The 25660-nt window shown below is 36.7% G+C and overlaps 2 protein-coding genes across 2 annotated transcripts; one reads left to right on the plus strand and one right to left on the minus strand.

The window, feature by feature from the left end:
- The first annotated feature begins 5956 nt into the window (after positions 1-5956).
- Positions 5957-6781, plus strand: LOC110696735 (LOB domain-containing protein 38-like). The gene is made up of 2 exons (XM_021874087.1): positions 5957-6149; positions 6342-6781. The coding sequence occupies exons 1-2, from the start codon at positions 5957-5959 to the stop codon at positions 6779-6781; spliced, it is 633 nt and encodes a 210-aa protein (XP_021729779.1).
- A 2504-nt stretch (positions 6782-9285) lies between these two features.
- Positions 9286-24043, minus strand: LOC110696629 (pectin acetylesterase 9-like). Its single transcript, XM_021873968.1, has 12 exons — positions 23802-24043; positions 22759-23569; positions 22582-22664; positions 20898-21027; positions 11241-11320; positions 11041-11127; positions 10812-10936; positions 10566-10683; positions 10377-10454; positions 10172-10277; positions 9938-10086; positions 9286-9554 (listed from the first exon to the last, which is right to left on the minus strand). The coding sequence occupies exons 2-12, from the start codon at positions 22895-22897 to the stop codon at positions 9444-9446; spliced, it is 1206 nt and encodes a 401-aa protein (XP_021729660.1). The 5' UTR covers positions 22898-23569; positions 23802-24043; the 3' UTR covers positions 9286-9443.
- Positions 24044-25660: the final 1617 nt, after the last annotated feature.

Consider the following 25660-nt stretch of genomic DNA (forward strand, 5'->3'; position numbering starts at 1 on the left):
CTTGCTTATGGTCCTAGAGATGATGTTCGTTCATTTGAGGGATATGACATAAATGGGTACACTTTTTGGACTGAGCGTCAAGATTTGAAATCTTCCTCGACCCAAAACAGTGGTGTAACGCTTATGGCATCGTCAAAGGAGTTTGCAAGTGCTAAGGATAAATCACCTGTTGATGCAGAGTTGTCATACTATGGTTGAATTCAAGAAATATGGGAGCTTCATTATTGTAACTTCACGGTTGCTCTTTTCCAGTGTAAGTGGGTTGATAATATCAGGTGTAACGTCAAATATTATGACTTTACTCTTGTATATCTTGGCCACCTGAACGATAGTGCGGAACCATTCATCCTTGCATCTCAAGCTAAGCAAGTGTTTTACGTAACAAACCCAGCCGATTCAAAATGGTCTATTGTGCTAGTCGACAAAAGAAGAATCCTAGGCATTGGAGATGTCGAGGATGAGGAAGAATATGATGCGTTTGATGACTCGACCCCTTTCACTGTTCCTTGACCTGTTGTACCAAATGACATAGACGACCAAGCCAATTATATGCGATCAGACCACAACGAATGAATATTAGATTGAGGTACAATACATGGTATTTTGAAATTGTAGGCGTTGAAAGTATTATTAAATCACAGGTTAGGTGAAAATGAATGAAAGTGTTAACTTACTTGCCCATTTTTCACATTTTCTTTTAAATGAATAAAGTAACTTTTAAAACATGTGAAATATGGAATAAAAACGACCTACACTTGCCCAATTTCTATGTTGATTTGTATTATAATTCAGCAATTTATATTTGGTTATAACTTTACCTTACAACTTTATTTATATTACAACTAATAACGTGTTATGTTTGTAATGGCAGGTGTTTAACTGTGTCGAGGATATAGAGGATGATGATGATAATTTCTCTGAGGATGAGGACGAGCTGCATGATGTGAACAAGGAGCCTGATTTGGGTGAGGCTAAAGATCAGGCTCGGGATGTGTTGGAGCGTAGGATTGATGAATTTGAAATTTCAGCTAAACAAGCGCCTCCTATTGAAAATGCAGTTTCTGAGATGGTTGGTGAGAATCCTACTTCCCACACTCAAAGCCAAGGATAAAGTGGAGCGGGGGGGTGAAGGAACCGGCTAAGAAAAAGGTGAGGGGCCCGATGACAAGTTTCAAGAAACCTGTCGGTCCCATGGTCCCGGAGTATGACAAGGCAAGCCAACCTACAGGCAAATGGCGTCGTCAATATGTTGTTCATGTTGGCATTTGTTCGCGCAAAATCCCCATTACACTTGGTTGGCGGGAAGTATCTCCAGGCTTGATTGACACATTTTGGAATGATACAAGGGCAAGTTTTTTGTTTGCACATTTACACAATTTTAAATACCTTCACTTTATTGTTATTTAAAAGGGGAAACTAATAATCGCTTTTATTTGTGCTTGCAGAGTCTGTTTAATATTCCTAATGATGCCGCCAAGCGAAGGGTGTTTGAATCTTTACTAGCGGAAAGATTCAGAGGCTTCAAGACCACCTTGGTTTCTGGGTGGATCACAAAGACAGTTGTGAGAAAACCAAAGAAGAAGAAAGGAGGTGGCAATGATGATGAAGTCATCGAGGAAGAGCAACCCCCATGGAAAAAATGGCCAAGCGTATCGAAGGATGATTGGGAAGCTTTCGTTCTTCAAAAAAGTAAAAAGGAAGCAATTGTAAGTTTAAGTAAATCTGATGACAATTGTGTAATATATTAACTCTTTTTGAAGTAATGATACTTACATTTCTAATTATGTAGGAACTAAGGGAGCAAAATTCCAAAAATGCATTACAGAGGCAATACACCCATCGTATGGGGTGTAAGATATTTGGTGAATGGAGGGAAACGTGGGTCAAGGAGGGAGTATACCCCACTGCGCTTCTAGGGTCCTCCAAAGAACCCTCTGATTCCATGATCACTACATTGGTGAGTCGTGCTGGCGATTTCATTTGTTCTCTGCATGTGCGTGACAAGGAAACCGGAAAATGGGTCATCAAGGCTCCGGAAACCAAAGAAATGGCAGATAAACTTGTAAGAAACTATGAACTTGTGAACTTTATGAAGATTTTGCATAAATATCACTTTACAAAAACATTAACTATATTCATGTTGTCTTTTTGTTTTTGCTACAGCTTGAGTACACAGAGGAACTGGTTGAAGGCAAGCTCGTCCCAACTGTAGAAAAAGACCCTTTCACCTTGGCTTTGGGAAAGCCCTACCATCCAGGATGGGTATTTGGTGCGGGGGGGACATTTCTAGGATGGGAAAAGGTGATGGGTCCAGAATATACCAAATCAGGAAAATCTTAAGCAAGTGTAAACTCACCGCATGACTTGGATGCCACGGTGGCATCAATTAAAGAACAAGTGCGCAACGAGATCGTAAGTGAATTCAATTCTTGGGTGAAGCAAATGAACTTACCGAGCTTGTCGTTCCCCTCGACTACACCGGTCGACTCATGTAGTCACCCACAAGGACAAGGAAAAGATGAGATACATCGAGACGATGAGATAAATGTAGTTTCAAATCTATTAGTTTTGGCATGTTGAGTTATGTGGGATCTAAGGTGGCATTATTAATTTACTGTTGTAGGTTGGTACTCCTACACATGCGGACTCGAGGGAGCTTGATAATCCAGCACCTCATGAATTTCCAGATTTACAGGTGGTTTTGTGTAGTTCTTTGTCTAGATGGTGTTGTTGGTTCTTTGTTTATGCTTTGATCTGGTGAAGTTTGCTTTATTGTGTCTTTGTCTGGATGGAGTCAGCTGTTGCCTTCGTTTTTGTGTTGCTGCTTTCTTGGTTGTTTGAGTGTTGTGATATGCACCTCTGTTTTCTGTTGGCAGCTGAGTTGTTTGGGTTTGTCAAGGTTCTGTTGCGGTTTTCAGTGCTACTTTGTGCTGCCTGATGTGTCTACCTTGGAGTTGCTCTGCTTCTATCTGCTTCTCTCTGCTGATTGTGACCAGAGAACAAGATAAGTCAGACCTGCAGCAACACTAGAAGCTCCCAGCAATACAGGATAGCAGCCTCACAGCAGACAACAACTTAACAGAATTGAGGACCTGCACAGCTCAACAGAAACAACCTCACAGTAGACAACAGCTTAATAGAAGCAGCTGTGTTCTGTTGTTGTGATGGTTGTTTGTGTGCTTGTTGTTGTGTTGTTGCTGTTGTTGTTGCTGTGCTACTTTGCTGTTGCTGTGCTGTTGTGCTGTTGCTGTTGCTGTTGCTGCTGCTGTGATGTTATTGTTGTTGTTGTTGTGCTACTGTGCTATTGTTGTGTTGTTTTCTATGTTGCTGTGTCGCTGTGTGCTGGCTGGTGTTTCTATGTTGCTGTGTATGTTACTGTTTTCTGTGTTGCTGTTTGCAGGTTGTTGTTTTCTGTGTTGTTGGCTGTTGTGTTGCTGTTTTCTGTGCTATTGTTTTCTGTTTGAATGTGTTTTCAGTTTCTGTTTGCTTATTTGTGTAGCTGAGTTCGGTGCTGTGGTGTTAAATAGAAAAGTTTTTTGTATTTTGTTTTCGGTTTTGTTTTAATGTTGGTGGATGCTTGGCCACTTGTGATATGTTTGGTTCTTATAAGTGATCTTCCAAATTGGTGTAGGAAGAGACCCGTTGTGCACTTCTACACCCGGGGCTATCAAACAATGGAGCTTTGCGTTTGGTTGCGTATGCTAGTGCACAATTGACCAGTGGTACGGTCCATTTGCGACCGCTTAGGCCACAACATTACTCGGTCGGGATCAATTCTGTGGTTGCGGGGTTCGAGTACATCCTAGTACTGGTGCCCGTAGAGGAGGATGGGATTACTACACTCTGGGAAGCAAAAGGTAGCTTTGTGCAATGGCCATGTGCTTGGGTAAGGTTGATCAACGAGGTAAGATTTTGGGTTCACTCTTTACTCTATGCCCGGTTGTCTTCCCAAGAGTTGGATGGATTTATTTTCTAACCAATTGTGTGATTTGCTTTATCAGATTTCGAAGAAAAGCCAAACTTCAAAAAGAAGGAGGGTGGAGCAGCCTAAAAGCATTGATCAACCGGTGCCAAAGAAGAGGAGTGAACAACGATCGGAGAGTGAAAAAGCGTCGAAGAAGAACTTTTCGAGAGGTTCAGCTATGCAAGCTACTCCATTTGTTGCAGACACGGTCATTCAATCTCTCTCTAAAGATTTAACTTATCTACACAACCGTGTTAGTATGTTGCCTAGTGACACTCTCATTGAAGTTGCACTACCTAAGGCATTGTTCCACTATGATGACGATGCAATTGCATGGCTCAACAAAGAAGATGTGAAGGAATTTCTAAGTAATTCAATGCTTAACATTTCCCTCATTCAAACATTCATGAGGTAATTCAATGGCGCTCAAATTATGTTATTCAGATTAGTGGTGATTGTCGGTTATTTTTCCATTAATATTCTATTATCATGCATGCAGAGCACTACAGAAGCACTTATGTGACATTGATTCTCCGTATCAAGTTGGGTGGTTATGCCTCGAACAGATCTCCACTACTAGAATCTTAGGCAACCACCCTAACGTGTTGTACTATGTTGAACGGAGTATCAAGGAATCAATGCGTGCGGGAGACAAGTTCATATTCGCCCCATGTTATGAGGAGTACGTCTAACCATGTCAAATTCATTTGTTTCCCCTGATTATATGTTGTACATGGCTAATTATTGATTTGTTTGTCTATCGTGAATTTATGTAGTTTGCATTGGACCCTGCTGGTGATTTGTGTTTCCAGTAACACAATCTTCCTTTTTAATTCAGCTCGATTGCCTCATCCAAAAAAGCTCCTCGTGAAGTCCATACTGCAAAAGTAAATAAAGCTACCTAGTGTTGATTATCATTACCTAACTCATTTATTAGTCATACTAATCAAATTTGAACTTACTTTTCTACAGTGTTATGAAGAAGATAAACTGTCGAGCTCCTCAAGGTCCCACATGGAAATCACCGATGGTAATGCCACATGATATTGTGATTTTTTTGAAGATAAACTGTCGAGCTCCTCAAGTATTGTTTGTACATATGAAACTTTTTTTTTTTGAGGAATTGTAAATATATATGACCCTTCATTGTATTGCATTTGGGATTATTAATTAATATCTATGTATTTTTTTTATTATTTCAATTTAGAAATTATTATTATTATTATTATTATTATTATTATTATTGTTATTATAATATATTATAATAATGGTAGAATTATTAATGCAGGATGTACAGGTTGTTTATTATTATTATTATTAGTATTAATATTATTATTTATTGCCGAAAAAAAAAAACACAGCTAAAGGCACCGGTTCAGGCTTCAAACCGGTGCCAATTGTATTGAAAAACAAAAAACGTGCCATGACCTTTTAGCACCGGTTAATTGGTGCTAAATCTTTGAATTGCCATTGGTTTTTGAACCGGTGCGAAATCTTCAGAGATTTGGCATCCCTCAAATCTGGACCGGTTCAAAACCGGTGCACAATGGGGGGTTTGAACTGGTGCTAAAGGCCATTTTTCGCTTAGTGATTACAGTTTTCCTTAATTAATCAATCCATTAATCTAAATTAATTTTTTTGGATACTCTAAGGCTATTGAGTCTTACTACTCACGCAACTTCACCTCACCCAAGCTTACAACATTTAATCGATTTAACTAGTCATTGACATCCTCCTATATCCTTGCTTCCCAAGCAAATATTTGGGAACTCCTTTTTATTCGCTTTCAACCAAACTTTCCATATTTCTATTCTACAACATATTCCATCAACTTTCTTCTCCAATAATCCTTAAAATTTCCAAACTTCACTAATCTAAAATCCCCAATTCTATTATATATATACTCACTTTATTACACTTAATAATCTTCTACATTATTCTTCATTCAAATATTAATAAAGCAAGAAATATTACGGCAGACGAAATACAACAATGATTTCGAGTAGTTGCAACGGATGTCGAGTATTGCGAAAGGGTTGCGGCGAAAATTGCCTCCTCCGTCAATCTCTCACTTTTATCGACTCTCCTTATTCTCAGTGTAATGCCACTGTCTTCGTCTCCAAGTTCTTCGGCCGTTCCTCCCTTTTTTACCTCCTCGAATCTGCTCCTCCTGCCCTACATCCAGGTATATAATTATTGTCGTAGGACATCTCGAGGTGAAATCTAAATTAACAAATACATTAATTAAAATCAGGTTTCTCATCAAAGCTAAAATCATTGAATAAATTATGCGCTGTAATACATTCCTCGCACAGTTCGTGTATTATATATTGTACTAAGTTGTACTCCGTAATTAATAATTCTACGTGTTTTTCAGTTGTGTTCCGGTCTTTATTGTACGAGGCCTGCGATCGAACAATAAACCCGGTTTCCGGCGTCATAGGGTTACTGTTTACCGGCAAATGGAATCTTTGCGAGTCAGCAGTTGACATTGTACTCAAAGGTGGGGTTTTGAAACCACTACCGGAGTTTATCACCAGGTTTTCGCCGGAGAATTCTAATTCCGGCGAGGACTCTGAATTGCAACTTAACTTGTCGAGCAGGAGTTTTGGTGACGTGGAGGGCGATTTATCATTGGATCTTGATCTATGGCTGACGACTACTACTTCTAGGGTGGTTTCTCCACGGATGGACAGAATGAAACGCAAGAAATCGCGGTGTTTGGAGTTGGAAATGTCAGGAACGACGTCGTGTGAGAGTGGAAGTAGTGCTGAAGTTGAAGAATTTGATGTCGTGGACTTGAGTCTTTCTCTTTGAGAGTTCTTCGATATATATACTGTTAATAATGTCTGAAATTGAGTTTGATTAGTTATAATTTTTAGGATTAGGAAAAAATAGGTCGTTAAGAATTTAGGATTTGCAATGTTTGTTTGATTCATTGGTTATGTAATGAGGGATATGGAGAACAATTTGGAGGATATGTAGTGTAAAAACCCATTTAATCTAGTTCCGATTTTGATCGATCTCTAGTCTATTTAGGCCCCATTCACTTCACCTTATTTTTGCTGAACTGAATTTATTTTACTGAATTGAAATTATTTTTGCTGAACTTAAATTATTTTTACTAGAATTGAAATTATTTTTACTGAAATTAAATTTGCTGAACTGAAATTATTTTTACTGATTCTCTTTTATATTTCTTCTTTAGAGTTGCTGAATTTTATTAATTGGAATTATTTTTACTGAACTGAAATTAATTTTACTGAACTGAACTCATTTTTACTGAACTGAACTTATTTTTATTGAACTGAAATTATTTCTGCTAAATATTTTTTTTGTAAGGTGAACTGAATAGGGCCTTAGCTGAAATTTTCGTGATCAATCGAACTTAATGATATGTGTATTACTTCTATTAAGAATATAGGTCTGTAAGGTCCTGTTTATTTCACCTTAAGAAAATATTTAGTAAAAATAATTTCAATTCAGCAAAATTAAGTTTAGTTTAGTAGAAATAATAATAAGAATTTTAGTTTAGTAAAACTAATTTTTGTTTAATAAATAACAGTAACTTTAATGAAGATTTATAATAGAAAATCAGTAAACATATTTTTTAGTTCAGTAAAAATATTTTCAATTCACTAAAAATAATTTTAGTTCAGCAAAAATAAGGTTAAATGAATAGGACTTTAATTAGTATAATTCTACAATTGTAGAAGTTATACTATTGGAACTTTGGAAGATTAATGTGCTAATCTTATTTGACTGAATTGAAAGAAGTCGGAGTATTATAGATCAATGTAATATTTTTATTGAATTTTTGTCATAAACTATCTAATAAAACCCCAAATTAGTGTGAAATTACTAAATAAAAAAAATGTCGTTAGAAACTGCCCAATAAAAGATAAATGTTGTAAGAAACTACTTACGGTAAAATGTTGTAAATTACTAGCTTTGCCGGATTTCCATCGCTGACCCACCTCGAAACCACTGCTTTCATCTCCAAAACCAATACAGCTTGCTTGAAATTGCCTCCACCGCGCTGAAACCACCCTCCAACTTCAAAACCACCACCTCCAACTCCCAAAACCTCCATCTCGAAGTACGAAACCAACCGTGCCAACTCGGAATATCCTGCAATAGCCATCCCGAATATAACCTTACCACCTTGAAAACCAACATGCGCGGTGGATTCGGGGGTGTTATGAGGTAGGTCAACGCCATAAACTTAGGTCAACGGTACAAATTCGGCCAAAGGTACTATCTTACAACATTTTACCTTTAGTAGATACTCCCTCCGTTTTTAAATACTTGCTCCACCTTCCTTTTTCGGCCGTTTTTAAATACTTGCTCCATTTCCTTATTTGGAAATCTTTTACAATATTTAATTCATTTCTCTCACCTAGTGGACCCAACATTAAACATATTTTATTAATTTCATATTCTCTCTCCTCCAATTCTCTCAACTACTTTTGTTTTTTACTATTTTTTATTCTTCTCCCTACCTCACTACTTCCATATTTTATTATTTTCTTCAATTTCTCCTAAAACTCCGCGCACGAAGAAATGGAGCAAGTATTAAAAAAAATAGAGAGAGTAGTAGCATTTTTTTTTAATAGATTGTTTTTCACAAAATTTATGTTTTATTAGGTAGTTTTTAACAAAAATATCCTATTTTTATACATGTATAGACATTGGGCTAATTTAAGTTTTATAAGCATGATTTTGCAATGTTAATGATATGTTACTTCGGGCTAGTGTGAACCTATACAAAGTAAAAAAATAATATTGCAATACTCCGTACTAAAATAACTATAGAGTATAATGATACAATTAATATGAGTATTATATATTATTTTATTAATAGAAAATTTGAATTTAATATAATTGTATTAGGTTTGATTGGAACTATTCTTATTAAAACTTGTTGGAAGTTATTAAACTTATTGGAATTTTAACTTATCTGAACACGTCCTAAACCGGTTTCAATACTAAAACCGGGTACTCAAAACCATTGTTCATCCCTACTGCCCTACTTGATTACTTGTGTGTGATACACTAATTTTCCTTACTCATCCTAAATACGCCAACCAAACATCCCTTAATTTAGTGTAATCAACCGCATTTGAAGCTCTACAACAAGCTACAACTGGCAATTTCTCATTAATCTATTCCGTAAAAATAAGTAAAATAAGTTGAACTAAACGTGGCTTAAGGTGTTGTATGGTAATATGGCATATATGGTCTCAAAGTTGCTTAAGAAGTTGGATTGTTTAAGTTGCTGCTCTACCCTTTGATCAAAATTTAACTATCATAGTATCATATCAGCAGAATTTACTCCAATTTTAGTAATAATGAAGTACAAAAGTGATCAGAAACTTGTGATTGAACATCAAATAATCCAGGTACATACAAGTTTATAAATCCTCAGGTATAGATTTTCTCCAAATGCTATGATAATTCACCGAGTAAAAATCTTGGTCTATGCTGCTGGTACAGAATGATAACAGGAAGCACTACAAGGATATGGACACTCGATCAACTTTGTCACGTTTCGTTCGAAATACCAATCACCAACAGCTTCTGCAACAGTCTGCAGGATACACATAGTATTATTACTAGTTGATCATCAAGGATAAATTTAGAAATCCCAACAAATGCGAATTAAACATGCAAAATCATATACTAAACAACATTGCTAATATATATGGCATGATCTTTGGTATGTTTTTTTTTTTTTTTTTTTTTTTTTTTTTCGTTTGTTGTTTTTTTGTGTGTTTCTACCTGGTTCATCCTTTGGGCTAATCTGGATTTGGAGCTTAGTTCTAGGTGGTATGATCCTTGGTATATACATGTGCCGTGACAGAATGAAAAAGGAGTAGATACATATAGCGACAATGCTGCTGTATTAGTGAAACAATGTACTTAATTACTAACAGGAATCATATGTAAGAAAAAACCATGACGAAGAAGTACCTTGTTTTGGACTCTAGGGGAGTCGATGTCAAACCAAGTTTCCTGATATTCACTTTGGCCATGTGCAAAGCATGAATTTATAAACATTCCTCCCCTTTTTGAATGTGTATAGAAAGAGTATGTAGCCTCGAGCATTTTCTGTCGAAAATCTGAAACACGGGCTCAGAAAATTTCAGGTCCATGATTGGCTGATTTTTGCATCATAACCTACAGATTTAGCACTTTGGTTTATACCTTGTAGTATCTGAATTTGACTGTCAGTGCAAGAAGTTACATTTTTCTTGCAATTATTCCATTTTCCTTTCCGATCAGCTAAAGATGGCACCAGGATGTTGTGAAACTGTATATAATCAATCCCTTAAAACCTTTTCGAAATATTAAGTTCAATGAATTTACCAAAATGATACAGTTATACAGAAGCTAAGAAATGTAAAAGTACCTGCCACGTATCATATGCAGAGTTTAAAATGAACAACGGAGTCTTGATGTAACTCAGAAGATACTGTGGAAAGAAGCACTGGTAAAACAAATTGAGCCATATCAGATCAGAACCTTGTAATAATGTGATCGAAAACTAGTTAATTATTATGTGAATATTTCAACTTTCAAGCAGTTAGTAAAATCGTACTTGCTTAGGATCGCTTTGAGAACTGGTGCACTCTTGGTTCAGATTCTGTTCAACTCCTTGAAGAGAAACGACGTCATGGTATAAGGACCTAATTGTTTCGTTATAGCCTACATCTTTTCTGCAAGAGAAAAGACAATCATCTGAAATCTGAAAAAAAAAAAAAAAAAAAAAAAAAAAAAAAAAAAAATATGGCAGGGGAAAAGAAGGCTAAAATATACAGGACATGAGTAAATAAGATGAACTCACATGTCTAAGAATAAACCGGCGTCACTGATACATTTGACAGTAGCGTTTCCTGGTAGAGACCTGGAGAAGTTGTCGCAGTGTAGAAACACTGCTAAACCCCCTGCTGAGTCCCCAGAAAGCAAAGCCTGCAGAGTGTAGATCAGAGTACGCGTCTATGTCATATACCTATCATTTTCACAACCAAAAAGATTTTGACAGTTAATCTTATAATTTTATCTCAGCAATCTACCTTCTCTGCATGTGCGAGCCCTTGTGGAAGAAGATCAGAAATCATTGCTTGCCAAATTTTTTGCCCTCTGAAGTAAAGCGATTTGGTCTGTCCAATAATGTCAATAAACGTGCACAAGTTAGACAGAAAGAAAAGAAAATCAGTAGCAGTAATTGTGAGATCTGAAAAGAAATCAGGCTGAAATACATTTAGTCATTTACCCCATCTTCATACTTGGAATTGCCAGCAAAGGAAGCTCCATCACAGTATCTTAGCAAAATGCGGTTCCAATTGTAGAAGTCTGTTCTTGACATTATTTGAAGCATATTTTGAATTACAATTGCAAAAACAAAAATGACATGTCTAAGAATAAATCACTTTCACATCTTTGCTTTTAGTCACAATGCTCACAATTGATGAAAAGCTCATTCCTATGGGCCGAATCAAGATATGTTTCCACATTGTTCATTTAGTTACTAATCTTGCAATATATATATATATATAGGAAATTGCTAGAATGAGAATGAGAATATGAGAAAACCACTTAAAAGTTGGCACAGGTCCCACTTCCGTCAGTTTTTAACTGGCTTTTTCATATTCTCATTTCTATGTTGGAGTAAAGGAAGGAATCCAAATAACCTGACCCGGGCGCCCGACCAGGCGCGAGAAGAGTCGTAAAATTCTAAGGTTCCGTCGCCCGACCGGGCGCGAGAGGACACTTGTGAAAACAAGTGTTGTTCGCCCAGCCGGGCGAGTGCCGCCCGACCGAGCGCGAGAAGACTCTTAGAAAATGAATGAATGTTCGCCCGACCGGGCGCAAGAGCAGCCAATCTTTTGGCTGATGCTCGCCCGACCGGGCGCGAGATTCGGCTGTTAGGTTGCCTTCCTTGGATTCTTTTTCTTCTTCCTCTTCCATTTGTAACCTCCCACTTAAGAGGTGTTTTATGATTATTAAAACACTTTTAATTACTGATTATTTTCCATCTTTTCACTTCCTTTTGATCTTTCATTTTCCCTCTTGCTTTCTATATATTTTGAAGTTAGAATTTTTCTGATGTATACCCTCTCATATATACATGCTAAACACAAGAGCTTAACACATTTTTGAGTCAAACACATTGTTCTTTCTTTGGGGATAAGTTTGCATAGGCTCCACCTCTCATTCTAAAGTGTCTTAGTGTGAGAGTGGTGTGTAACCTTAGGGAACGATCCGGTGAATACAATTGAGCACCCCGGTTGCACCGGAATTCGTTTTCAAAGGCAGTGATTATTCACGCCACACCGAATTTCCTTCCCTTATTTTGTTCTTGTTTTATTATTGCTTTTGTTTTAGACACTTAATTTTAACAACAGTTTTGAAAACGAATCATGTCTATTGCTAATAGCATTTTGAACAAGACTCTTCCCGACCTCCCTAAGTTGGAACTGCTTGATGGTAACAACTATAAGAGGTGGTCGCAAAAGTTGCTAATCTTTTTTGAACAGTTGGAAGTTGACTATGTGTTGAATGAAGATGTCATTAAGACCCTTAAGAATGCGGAAGAAGCTGCCAAGACCTCTACTGAGGCAATCATGGCGGCCATAACGGAAGCTTTGAAAAAGAAGGAGAAGGACAACAAGCTTGTTCGTGGCCATCTCCTCAACCACATGAATAATACTTTGTTTGTCAATTTCAGGTCAAGCAAGATAATATGGGACTCTTTGGAGAAGAAATATGGATCGGATGATGCCGGTAAAAAGAAATACGTGGTGGGCAAGTGGATCAATTTTAAGATGAATGATGAGAAACCGATCATGTCTCAAGTCCATGACTACGAGAATTTGGTAACCGAAATCCTTGGTGAAGGCATGAAGATGTGTGAGACTCTCCGAGACAATGTTCTTTTGGAGCAACTCCCTCCTTCTTGGAATGACTACCGAAATCTATTGAAGCACAAGAAGAAGGACATGACCCTCCAAGAACTTATCAGCCACATGAGAACCGAAGAGGCCAATCGCCTCGAGGATAAGTTCGAAACTTTGTCTCTTAGTTCTTCCAAGGCTCACCTTGTTGAGTCTTCTTTGAATGTTTCTAAAAACAGGAAATTCTCCAAGAAAAAGGGAAGCAACAAGTCTAAAGTCAATTTCACTCATAACAACAAAATCCAAAAAACGAAGGAAACGTGCTATGTGTGTGGAGTCATAGGTCACAAGGCCTACCAATGCACCCGTAGGCATGGAGCCAAGAAAGACGGTTCTACCTCCCAAGTTAATCTCGTTGAAAAGGAGGACATCATTGTTGCAGTGGTGGTTGAAGCCAACTTGGTAGAGAACAAAACTGAGTGGATTTTGGACATCGGAGCATCACGGCATTTTTGTGCAAACAAGGCCTTAATGATTGAGTTTGAAGATGTCTCTGACGGCGAACATGTCTATATTGGCAATAGTAGTACCGCCGGAGTCCTTGGCAAAGGAAAGGTCCATCTCAAACTTACCTCCGGAAAAACTTTATTTTTGAATAATGTGTTGTATGTTCCCTCTCTTAGGAGAAATCTTGTTTTGGGAGCCCTTCTCAACAAAGCTGGCCTTAAACTTGTCTTTGAGGCCGACAAGATTGTAATGTCTAAAAATGGAGACTTTGTTGGGAAAGGTTACCTCAATAATGGTTTGTTTGTTTTGAATATCATGAATGAGAATGGAAGTACTTCTTTTGCTTATATTGTTGAGTCTTTGGATGTTTGGCACAATCGTTTAGGACATTTAAATTCTTCTTATTTGAAAAAGTTAAAGGACATGGATTTGATTAATTTTTCAATGGATGATGAACTTGACAAATGCCAAATTTGTGTTGAGGCCAAACATACTAAGAAACCATTTAAGCAAGTGGTCTCAAGAAGTACAAAATTACTTGAATTGATTCATTCGGATTTAGCGGACTTTAAAAATTTCACTAGTAGGGGTGGGAAAAATTATTATATTACTTTTGCTGATGATTTTTCTCGCTATACCCAAATTTATTTGCTTAAAACAAAAGATGAATCCAAAAGTGCATTTTTAATGTACAAAGCCGAAGTTGAAAATCAATTGGATATAAAAATCAAAAGAGTTAGGACCGATAGAGGTGGTGAATATAAAAAAGATTCTTTAAAAGATTTTTATGAAGCCAATGGCATCATACATGAAACAAGTCCACCTTACACACCCCAATCAAATGCTATTGCTGAAAGGAAAAATAAATCTTTAAAAGAGACTATGAATGTCATGCTTCTTAGTTCCGGTTTATCCAATAATTTATGGGGAGAGGCGGTTCTTTCCGCTTGTTATGTTCTCAATAGAGTGCCCCATAAAAAATTGGATAAAACCCCCTATGAACTTTGGAAGGGCTATAGTTCAAATTTAAAAATTTTGAAAATGTGGGGCTGCTTGGCTAAGGTGGCCCTTCCGGATTTTAAAAAATCCACCATCGGGTCTAAAACATTTGATTGTGTGTTCATTGGTTATGCTCATAATAGTGCGGCCTATAGATTCATGCTTTTAAATGATAGATCGACTTGTGAAGCTAGAGATGCAGAATTTTTTTAGCATATTTTTCCTTTGAACAAGTCTTCTTCTAATGTAGGTATGCATGCTAGTGAGTCAAGTGTGAATGTGTCGTCGGTTGACTCTTTGCCTAATTCTAGTCTCCCCTCTTCCTCTACCAAAGTGGTAGAAGTTGTACCTAGGAGAAGTAAGAGACCTAGATTAGAGTCTTTCTTTGGACCGGACTTTTTGGCTTCTTTTGTAGTAGAAGACTTTGATGTGAATTGTTTGAATGAGCATGTTGTGTCTTTGTTTATCTTGGAAGAAGACCCTAAGACTTATGATGAGGCAATGAGGTCTATAGATGCTAGTTTTTGGAAAGAGGCCATTAAGAGTGAACTTGATTCTATTATGTCCAACCATACTTAGGATCTTTGTGACTTGCCTAAGGGTTCTAAACCTATAAGTTGTAAGTGGATTTTCAAGAAGAAACTTAGACCAGATGGGACTATAGATAAGTTTAAGGCTAGACTTGTCATTAGAGGTTTCACCCAAAGGAAGGTATAGAATTCTTCGACACCTATTCTCCCGTGACTAAGATTGCCACCATTAGAACCTTGGTAGCCCTTGCGGCAATTCATGACTTAGTGGTTCACCAAATGGATGTTAAAACGGTTTTCCTTAATGTAGACCTTGATGAAGAAATCTAAATGACTCAACCGGAAGGGTTTAGGGTGAAAGGGCAAGAGCATAAAGTGTGTAAGCTTAGAAAGTCCCTTTATGGTCTTAAGCAAGCTCCTAAGCAATGGTTTGAGAAGTTTGATAGTACTTTTAAGAGTTATGGCTATGTTGTTAATTCATCGGATTCATGTTTGTACTCTAAAGAGTTTGGGTCATCTTGTGTTATAATTCGCTTGTATGTTGATGATATGCTTGTTGTTGGTACTAACCTTTCTATTGTGAATGATGCCAAAGTTATGCTCTCTACTAAGTTTGAAATGAAAGACATGGGAGAAGCCGATGTTATTCTTGGAAATCGATTAAAGAAAACAGATAATGGTTTTTCCATGAGTCAATCTGACTATGTAGAAAAGATTTTGAAGAAGTTTGATTCTTTTGATGTTGTTCCTAGCAAGGTACCTTATGATGTCAATGTCAAATTAGCAAAGAACAAGGGTTGTACTCGACCCGACATTGCCTATGCGGTGAGTAGGCTTAGTAGATATACTCACAATCCAAGTGAAGATCATTGGGTTGCTCTTCGTCGACTTCTAAGGTATCTCAAAGGTACCATGGAGGTATGCTTGCATTTTAATCGCTTTCCTAATGTCTTAGAAGGCTATTGAGATGCTAATTGGGTAACCGATAATGATGAGGTTGTCTCTACTAGTGGGTATGTTTTTGTTTTGGGTGGAGGAGCTATTTCATGGAAGTCCTCAAAACAACCATGTTTAGCTCGCTCCACCATGGAATCTGAATTCATTGCTCTTGAGTTGGCAGGTCATGAAGCGGAGTGGCTTAGGAGTCTCCTAGCCAACATTCCATTGTGGGGGAAGTTTTCTTTTCCAGTGTCCATACATTGTGATTCTCAAGCGGCCATTGGAGTTGCCAATAATAACAACTACAACGGAAAAAAGAGATATATGCGTATGAGACATAAAGTTGTGAGGCAATTTCTCAAAAATGGAGTCATAGCATTGGACTATGTAAGGTCCGAACAAAACTTGGCTGATCCTTTGACGAAAGGGTTAGCAAGAAAACAAGTTGAAGAATCATCGAAGGGAATAGGACTTAAGGCCATGTGATGCATTACCTTGTCCTAGTTCTTATGGTGATGGTGTTTGTAATGCATGTTGATTTGTTAGGTCGAGTTGTTTAAACACTTAATGGGTCCTTGTGCTATTGAGACGCGCTGTTAAGGACTCACCTATGTGGTTGTGAAGACTAGCCATCTTCTATGAAAACTTGGCCGGTTTTCTAGAGTTTCCACTAGACCTAAGGTGAATATGCTTGGCTATAAAAGAGCATATCTTTTCGCGGAGTCTATGTAAATTTTGGAGTGATGTATGTATTGTGAGGTTTTTGAGTTAGTCTTGGAGTTTCAAGGTCAATCCACTCTATGATCAAGAGTCTAAGGGTTTCAAGGTTTTATCCACCCTTGTACTTGTAGCTCATTGCCTCATTTCACTAAACACTAAGATTTCAAATTACTCATGTAATATCTAAGTGTTATGTATTAAAATCCTCTTATGCCTAATATGTTGTTCATTCTTTTCTTTGTTGATTTTCCTTCCTTCCTTTAGTGGGGGATTGTTGGAGTAAAGGAAGGAATCCAAATAACCTGACCGGGCGCCCGACCACGCGCGAGAAGAGTCATAAAATTCTAAGGTTCTGTCGCCCGACCGGGCGCGAGAGGACACTTGTAAAAACAAGTGTTGTTCGCCCGGCCGGGCGAGTGCCGCCCGACCGGGCGCGAGAGGACTCTTAGAAAATGAATGAATGATCGCCCAACCGGGCGCGAGAGCAGCCAATCTTCTTCTTCTTCCATTTGTAACCTCCCACTTAAGAGGTGTTTTATGATGATTAAAACACTTTTAATTACTGATTATTTTCCATCTTTTCACTTCCTTTTGATCTTTCATTTTCCCTCTTGCTTTCTATATATTTTGAAGTCGGAATTTTTCTGATATATACTCTCTCATATATACATGGTAAACACAAGAGCTAAACACATTTTTGAGCCGAACACATTGTTCTTTCTTTGGGCATAAGTTTGCATAGACTCCACCTCTCATTCTAAAGTGTCTTAGCCTGAGAGTGGTGTGTAACCTTAGAAAACGATCCGGTGAATACAATTGAGCTTCCCGGTTGCACAAGAAATTCGTTTTCAAAGGCAGTGATTATTCACGCCACACCGAATTTCCTTCCCTTATTTTGTTCTTGTTTTATTATTGCTTTTGTTTTAGACACCTAATTTTAACAACAATATATATATATATATATATAGAGTGGATCATGTGAAAACAAGTCAAAAGCTGAAAACTAAAAATTGGTGATCTAGATCATTGGATTCTCATCTAACGGATTAGATTAGATTATGCATGTATTTAATCATGATCGTGGGTTTTGTTTCCTAATTTTGGACTATCCATTATCTCTCTTTTATTTTTTACTCTATTTTTCTCTCTCCTTCATCTCCCTCATTCTCTATCCTTTCCAACTCAAATTAAACGCTGAAATTCAACAAATTACTGAGGAATTTGCTTCAATCTTCATCAATTTCGTCGTTAGCTTCAAAAAAGTGAGTTTTTCGTTTATGAATTTTGTTTAATTTGGTATATTCTATGGTTTTTTTGTAAATCAAACAGATTTTTCGATTAGAATTTTTTTGAGTTTTATTTGAATCAGTTTGGTGGAGTAGTTTTGAGTTGCATTTGTGTGATTTTGCTTGATTTTAGTAGATTAAGTTTTTTTTTGTGTAATTTTGGGTCGATTTTCTTTTGTCATGAATTCAATTGTGAGTTGTATGTAGCACTTATTTGAGCTTTTTCATGCTTATTCGTGTTTTATACGAGTGTAATTATGTCAAAATTTGATTTAATTTCTTTGTATGGCATTCTTTGATCTACATTTGTGTATATTTTTGTTGATTGAGTAAATTAGGTTTTTTTTTTTTTTTTTTTTTTTTTTTGTGATTTTAGCTCGATTTTGCATCTTTGATCGTAGAATTTGGATAGTTGCTGGGTTTTATACAGTCGAATAATGATAATCTAGGTTTTAGTTGTTAATCGATTGTGTTAGTGGTGCTATTTGTTAATCGATAGTTGAATTACCTAGCATCACTTTACGTTTGCTCTGCTTTGGACTTTCATTGCTTTCGATACTTTATGTTTGGGCTTGTTGCTTTTATGTTTTGTTGTTTAACTTTGCTCATGCTTAGATGCATGCCAATTTTCAGAGATATAGACGACTCTTAAGTACTTTGGTGTTACTTCAATTAATTAGTTAAAGAGAAGCTTCCTTTTCCCTTAAAAACAATACCTAGCATCACTATAGGTTATTTCAGTGAAGATTATTTATCATACGTGCATCTTTTAGCTCAACACCAAGCATGCAATAATCTGGAAAATTGGTAAAATTGTAGTGTAATGTGGAAAATAATTGACGATAAGAGTAATCAGATTCAAGGAATTTACGTTTTAATTATAGATTTTAATTAGTAAGCGAATTTGGTTGATTTTGATTGGAAAATACTTTGTATGTTATAAATTTGCTGCTCAACATCAGTGGGTTTTACTAAGCTTGTTGATGATTAGCATCTATGCTAAGAGGTGTTTGTAAGCCGATTTCTTTTTGGCTGTAGCATGGATTCAACCTAGTATGGGTGTCACGAAGGTGAATGTGGATGCGCATTTGGGCAGCAAATATGTGGGCCTTGGTGTTATTGCTTGTAATGAGAAGGGAGAGGTATGGGCTGTTGTAGCGACATATGGCAAGAAGGTGGAATATGGAGGATGCAGAAGCCGTGGTAGCAAGGTATGGAATCCAAGTGGCTCTCAGATTGGGTATTGCTTGTCTATGGTTGGAGGTTACCATCAAAATTAATATAATTATCTTATCTTTGTATATAGTGACCTTTATGTAAATGTGGGCAAAATTGATATAGTTACCCTACTTTTGTATATAGTAACTTCTATGAGAATATGATCAAAATTAATATAATTACCCTATTTTTGTATATAGTGACCTTAATGTAAATGTGGTCAAAATTGATATAATTATATTATTTTTGTAGATAGTGACTTTTATGTGAATGTTGTCAAAATTGATATAGTTACCTTATTTTAATGTATAGTGATATTTACATAAATATTGTCAAATTGATAAAGTTATCTTATTTTTGTACTATCTCCGGTTAAGGTTTGTTGCAACTTTGGAAGCATTTACGGAAACCTAGGCAAAATTTCTAAATCACACTTAGTGCATTTTAATTAAGAGGAAAGAGAATCTATTAATATTTTGGCCTCTTCCCCTCCACCTCCATCCATGGCATTCCGGCAGCCCCCTCCTCTTATCACCCATCCCTTAATTTACCGACCATAACCACCAACACACAACCACCTTTGTTCACTAGCAACTCCACCCTCAGCCGCCATCCTCGGCGATCCCTCCCCAAACAAACTCAACCCCCTCCTCGTAAAATCACCCGGCGACACTGAAAACGCCAACTCTTACCCAGAAACCCCACCCAGCCCCCTCCTCCGATCACCCATCCGGCCACCTTCCCTGTTCTTGAAACCCCAACCCGAAACCCAGAGAAAGCCCTAACCCAGAAATGAGAGATGAAGATCCATGTAAACCAATTTGGGGCTAGACAATTTAGAGTTTGCGAAAACGAATATCAGGAACTCACAAATCGATTACAGGGAAAACGATTGAAGAATGAAATTTTCCGGGAGAACGAAATGAAGAACGATTTTCAAATGAATCTAGGGGGAACGAAATTTCAAGAACTAAAAAAATCGATGATGAATTTAGAGTTTCATAGTTGGATGATGTTCATTATGATAGTGGTTGGCAGAAATTTTGAATGAATAATGGTTAATTGTTAACCAAAAAATTAACAATGTAATGTGATCAGTTTAGGATAGTAATCATAATTTATGTTTTTAAATTAAGGGCAAAATAGTCATTTCCACTAAAAAAAACTGCCAAAAAAGAAAGAAAATGAAAAGTTGCAAGTAATGTTAGCGTCCAAAAATGGCAAAAATTACAACAAATAATAATCAAAGGTAGTATATAGTTTACTCTAAACCATTGTATACATATAATAATAATGGAAATAAAGTTGGAAAGATCATTAAGCTTTTAAGCCATCGGATCTTGTTAGTAACAATGGACGATTGAGATTATCTGTTTTTAGTTTTCACCCTAAGTCTTGTTTTCAGCATATATATATATATATATATATATATATATAATGGGTAGAATTGGGGCATGATCATAACACACGTAGTCGAATTGAAGAAGGATTTTCAACAAGCACTTCGCAAGGAACCTCACTTATATGGCTTATTATTACTATTATAGGATTACAATGCTTAAAATTACCTTTTGTAGTTAGGGGAAAAGGTCAGAGATCTCAACCCTCAAGTATCTCGGCCAATCCTTCAATCTCGGACTAGGCCAAGGCAAACATAGTTAATGGAAACTTACCCCATACATATCAAACGGCCCCTAAATGAGTACATTGTACATACTTATAATATATAGTCCCATGGGACAGAAATTAATCAATAATGCATAACATAAGCTTAGCATTCCTCATTAACCGAGCAAGCAAGCAATAATAAGTTAAATAAAAATACAGAAATATGAACCTGGGTTGTGGGAATCTTTGTTGCTTAATATTCCAGGAAAGACCCTTTCCTTAGCCATGTAGTGTGAGGAACCGCGACGAGTGCTAGCCCTCTCCAAGCATGATTCTACATCATTGCACCATCCACCACCCTACCAAAACATCAATATTTACATCATCATATACGAAGTATGTATTAACGAGTAGAAATGTCAGTGGGGCGGGGGCGGGTCAAATAGGAGACCCGCCCCATCCCCGTTGGGGCGGGGATGGATCTTGGTTTGGCGGGTGGTGGGGCGGGGATGGGGATAAAAACCATACCCACCATGGGTGATGGGGCGGGGGTGGATTTTAGGTTGTACCCGCCCCATCCCCGTCCCGCTTCGTACCCGCCCCATCCCCACCTACCCCACTTCGTACCCACCCCATCCCCACCTGCCCCACTTTGTACCCGCCCCATCCCCACTTCCGTATATTTTTAAAAACAAAATTATATACTTTTATACTATTTTATATTAAAAAAATTATGTAAAATAAAATAGTAAATATTATACTTTGTAATACACTTATATTATAAACAAAAAAAATGTGTAATTTAACAATAATATTTTTCTTTTTGCAATCTTTATTAATTATGAAGGATTGTGTATTCGGGAGGCGGGGATTAGGCGGGTCTTAGGTGAGGATTAGGTGGGGGTGGATATCCAAGTGGGGGTTCGGGTAAGGATGGTTTTGGAATTGTATCCGTCGGGGCGGGGATGGGGATGAATTTTAGACCCGCCGCGGGGATGGGAATGGGGATGAAAATTTTAGGTGGGAATGAGAATGGAAAAGGCAACATCCGTCCCGCCCCGCCCCATTGACATCCCTATTAACGAGTGATCAATCTCCATTGTCAAAACTAGTAACTTAAGTCAAATTTTTTGCTTAATAAGTACCAATAATCTTACTATCAATCTTCATCTCCAAATCAAATCAATCAATCACTTGAGACTTTTATTTGATTGATTTATCATGATTTATTATCTTTTTAGTATGATTCTGATTCTATATTTGTTATCGATACAAAGTGGTAGCAAATCATAATTATTCTCAATCCAGTAGCAAATCATTGTTACCCTCAATCCATTAGCAAATCAATTTGCATTTTTAGAAAAAAAAACTTGTACCTAATCAATCAAGGTTATTTTGTGCTTATGTGCTCAATTGAAAAAAAAAATTTAAATATGCAGATTAAATAAGTACAATCAAGCCAATCTAGTTAGGAAACCTAGTATGACAGGAATCAGGGATACAAACTATATCCAAAATATATCCAAAATCTCAAATCTATGACAAATATTATCTATCTATAATGTCTAACAGTTATGAGAGTGAGGGATAGCTCAAGTGGTTAGAGCTTCCCTCCCGATTCTAGGAGATCTTGGGATCGATTCTCGCCCCCGCCCTTGTGGCTCTCTAAACACCAAAAAAAAATAATGTCTAACAGTTATTTTTTGCTTACCATGAACAAAGTACAATCAGTTGTACATTAAAAAATCATTCTGAAGATTCTCAACTATAAGCTACTCGTATAAATTTTCAACTACCGTATAAACATGTAACTAAAATTTGTTCTAATTACTCTTAAATCTCTAACACATAATTAAAGGCAAATTGACAAAATTAACTATTCTAGACTTAAGAGTACCATTATTAAGAATTACCTCAATGTGCAAAAGCCAATTGTTTGCTCCAGAACCGAATCCTTTGCTGAAATGATATGCAGGTAAACTCCCATCCAAGCAATCTTCAACCAAATAATATAAATTATTTCACTATTTTAAATAAAAAATTAAAGTAGTCACGTAATTTTAAGAGTTATTTGTTAGTTAAAAACTTACATGCTCCAAGATCTTTGGCAATAGTACTTTTCACCAGTGTGATGTCCACCCAAAGTTGAGAGGGTGATTGTGAGTAAACACACAACGGCACGAATGTTAGCAGAACAAATACGGCCACACTTAGCCTCAACACCACCATTTTTGTTACGTATGAAAACAAATCTCTTCGGAATAAAAATGTGTTACGAGGAGAAGGAAAAGACGGATTGTAAGGTTAACTATGATTTATTAATTCAAATCAAGATCCGCTATAGAGGAAAACTGGAATGAGTTATATGCCTATAGTGTCTTAGATCGGGGAAAATAAGATGAAAAGATAGGAGGGAAATCCAAAATACAGGTGCGCCTAAATTCTAATTTAATTTCTAGCCCAAATTTTGGATTAGATGTATGAGAATGATTTAAGTAATCATCAATAATTATATACTACGTACTAAAATACGATTGCCTAGTTTAAAAATAATATACTTGTATATCCCATCAATTATCCCGCCGTTGCGGCCCCACTTAAAAGAGCTAAATTAGACATGTTAGATTAGTATTGTATGATAGGTGTGTCATACGAAATAATAAAAAATAAAATAAAAAAAAAAGGCAAATATTATATAACATGAAAGATATATTGAGAGAATTTATTAATTAAAAAGGATGATAATGAATTTAATTTGAAACATCCTCATTTAGAAAGTAATGCATTTTAAGAAAAATGAAGGAAGTATTTTACTCGGCCTAGCCCTTCCTCCTTTGCCATCAACATAACCAATAATCGACGATCACCACCCATTCTCTTTCTGACCACCGCGCAGCCCATCTATTTAACAAGAGACAAAAACAAAACAATGCATCTTTAGCCATAACATTATAGGTTCTTAATGGAGAGGCATCAAAAGATCAAAGCCCAAACACAATTATATATAGTATTAATCCCAATCAAATGGTTAAACTTTTTAAGGCTAGTCCAAAATGCTAGTATCATAATACATTAGATAAGCTAGAGATTCAAATTAACAAACAAAGTTTAGTAAGTTGTATACAAGACTTACGAGCATGGTGAAATTTCAAGATCATGAATACATAATTGCAAGTAAAGAGAGAAAAAAACAAACAAAAAAAAAAAATAGAGTAGAGAATGAATGGGCTTTTGGCAGTGAGTGGTGGAAAGTGGGGAATGGGGTGGGAATGGAGAAAAGCGAGAGATGGTGGATAAGGATTTTTATTTTTGTAAAAGCTAATCATTATGTGACATGTGGCAGTAATTATCAATCAAAATATTGGAATCCAAAGGATTTTTACTACATGCATAGTAGGTGGAGATTGACTTTTAATCTCAGAAAGACATAAATACTCCCTCCGTGTTTTAATAAGTGTTATAATTTAACTTTTTTTTACTATTTATATTATGACTTTGACTTGGATATTTTACTAATATATTAAAAACAATTGTTATTGTATAAGACATTGTTGGATTCATTATAATGTATACTTTCATATAATAAAATTTCCTATGATTTTATTAACATATAATTAGATAAATTAATGGTCAAAGTCGTGTTTCGACATACATGTTTGGTTAAACTGTAACACTTATTAAAACATGGAGGAAGTACTAAATTTATGAGGAAATCCAAGTGATCAACATCAAATATTTATCAAGAGGCATAATTGTAATATAAAAAATCTTAGAATCTGCGGAATCATAGAGAAAAATTATTTTTTAAGGCAATTGTCAAGCTAGTATGCTAAAAGGCATTTGACGGAGCGAACAACTTTTTTACTAGCCATCATTAGTGCCATTATCACTCTAACTCAAGGTGAGGTAAGGCAATTGAAAGTATCCGTACTTTTATTCAGTAAAACTTGTTGGGGTCTTCTTGCATAAGAGAGAGAAAGACGAAGGCCATTAATGGAGAACTTCATACAACAAGTATTACAAATTTTTACTTTCTTTTTCTTGTTTGCTTCACTATTATTAGAGAAAATTGTTTAGTTTTTCCATCTTTGCTATCATTATAGGAAATTTTCAATGGTACTCATCATGTTTAATTTTTTCTCAATGTTAAGCACTAAAATATCTAATTATCTTTGATAATCAATAATTTCCAAAAACAATTAAGTGGTAACATTAGTTAAACAATTTAAGGAAATATTAACCATGGTTAATGTTTTAAAAGGGCGAAAAAGTGAAATGCCTAAAATACCCCCATTGAAAAAAAAACCACCATCTACTTCTTTCCCCGCTACCCCTTGCTAGCCCAGCCCCGACTCCTTGCTTCTGTCCGGCACACCAATCTAGGCCTTGACAACTTCGAGGCGGCGGAATTCCAACTCCAAGCTAGGCCCTACCTCACCAAAAGGCTTAACAATAGCCTTAGCCCCTAGGTTTAGATGATGATCAAACTAGGCTAACGAAATTTCCGGTTCAACATCAATTTTTGCCAGCGTATCTCGACTGCAACGGATTTCTGGTTCAATGGTTTTCGACGATTTGCTTCTGGTTGTTCGTCGGGGGTTTTGTCGCACGTAACATTTGGGGTTTAGGGTTTTCCGACACCATTGTTAGTGGGCTCATTGTTGTTGTAATTGAGGAAATTTGGGGTAAATTGGGTGAAATGGAATCGATGATCGGCGCCAAGGGTTCCGATTGGGGATTGTTAGGGTTTTTCGAGGGTTGGGGATGGTTTTTATAGGTTTAGAGTTTCGACGGGGTAGGGAGGGGGTTGGTGGTTCGCACGGCGTCGGCGTGGGAGGGTATGAGCGCGTCCGGTGCCGGGGGAAGGGGGATCGGCGGGCGTGGGTGATGGCTGGCGGTTGGGTGGCTGTGGGAAAGTGTGGTGGCTGGTGGTTTTTTTTTTAATTTTTTTAAAAATAATTTAATTGTCAAAAAAATAAAGAAAAATTTGAT

This window comes from Chenopodium quinoa, unplaced genomic scaffold (genome assembly GCF_001683475.1).
Source record: "Chenopodium quinoa cultivar QQ74 unplaced genomic scaffold, ASM168347v1, whole genome shotgun sequence".
NCBI classification, from domain to species: Eukaryota; Viridiplantae; Streptophyta; class Magnoliopsida; order Caryophyllales; family Amaranthaceae; genus Chenopodium; species Chenopodium quinoa.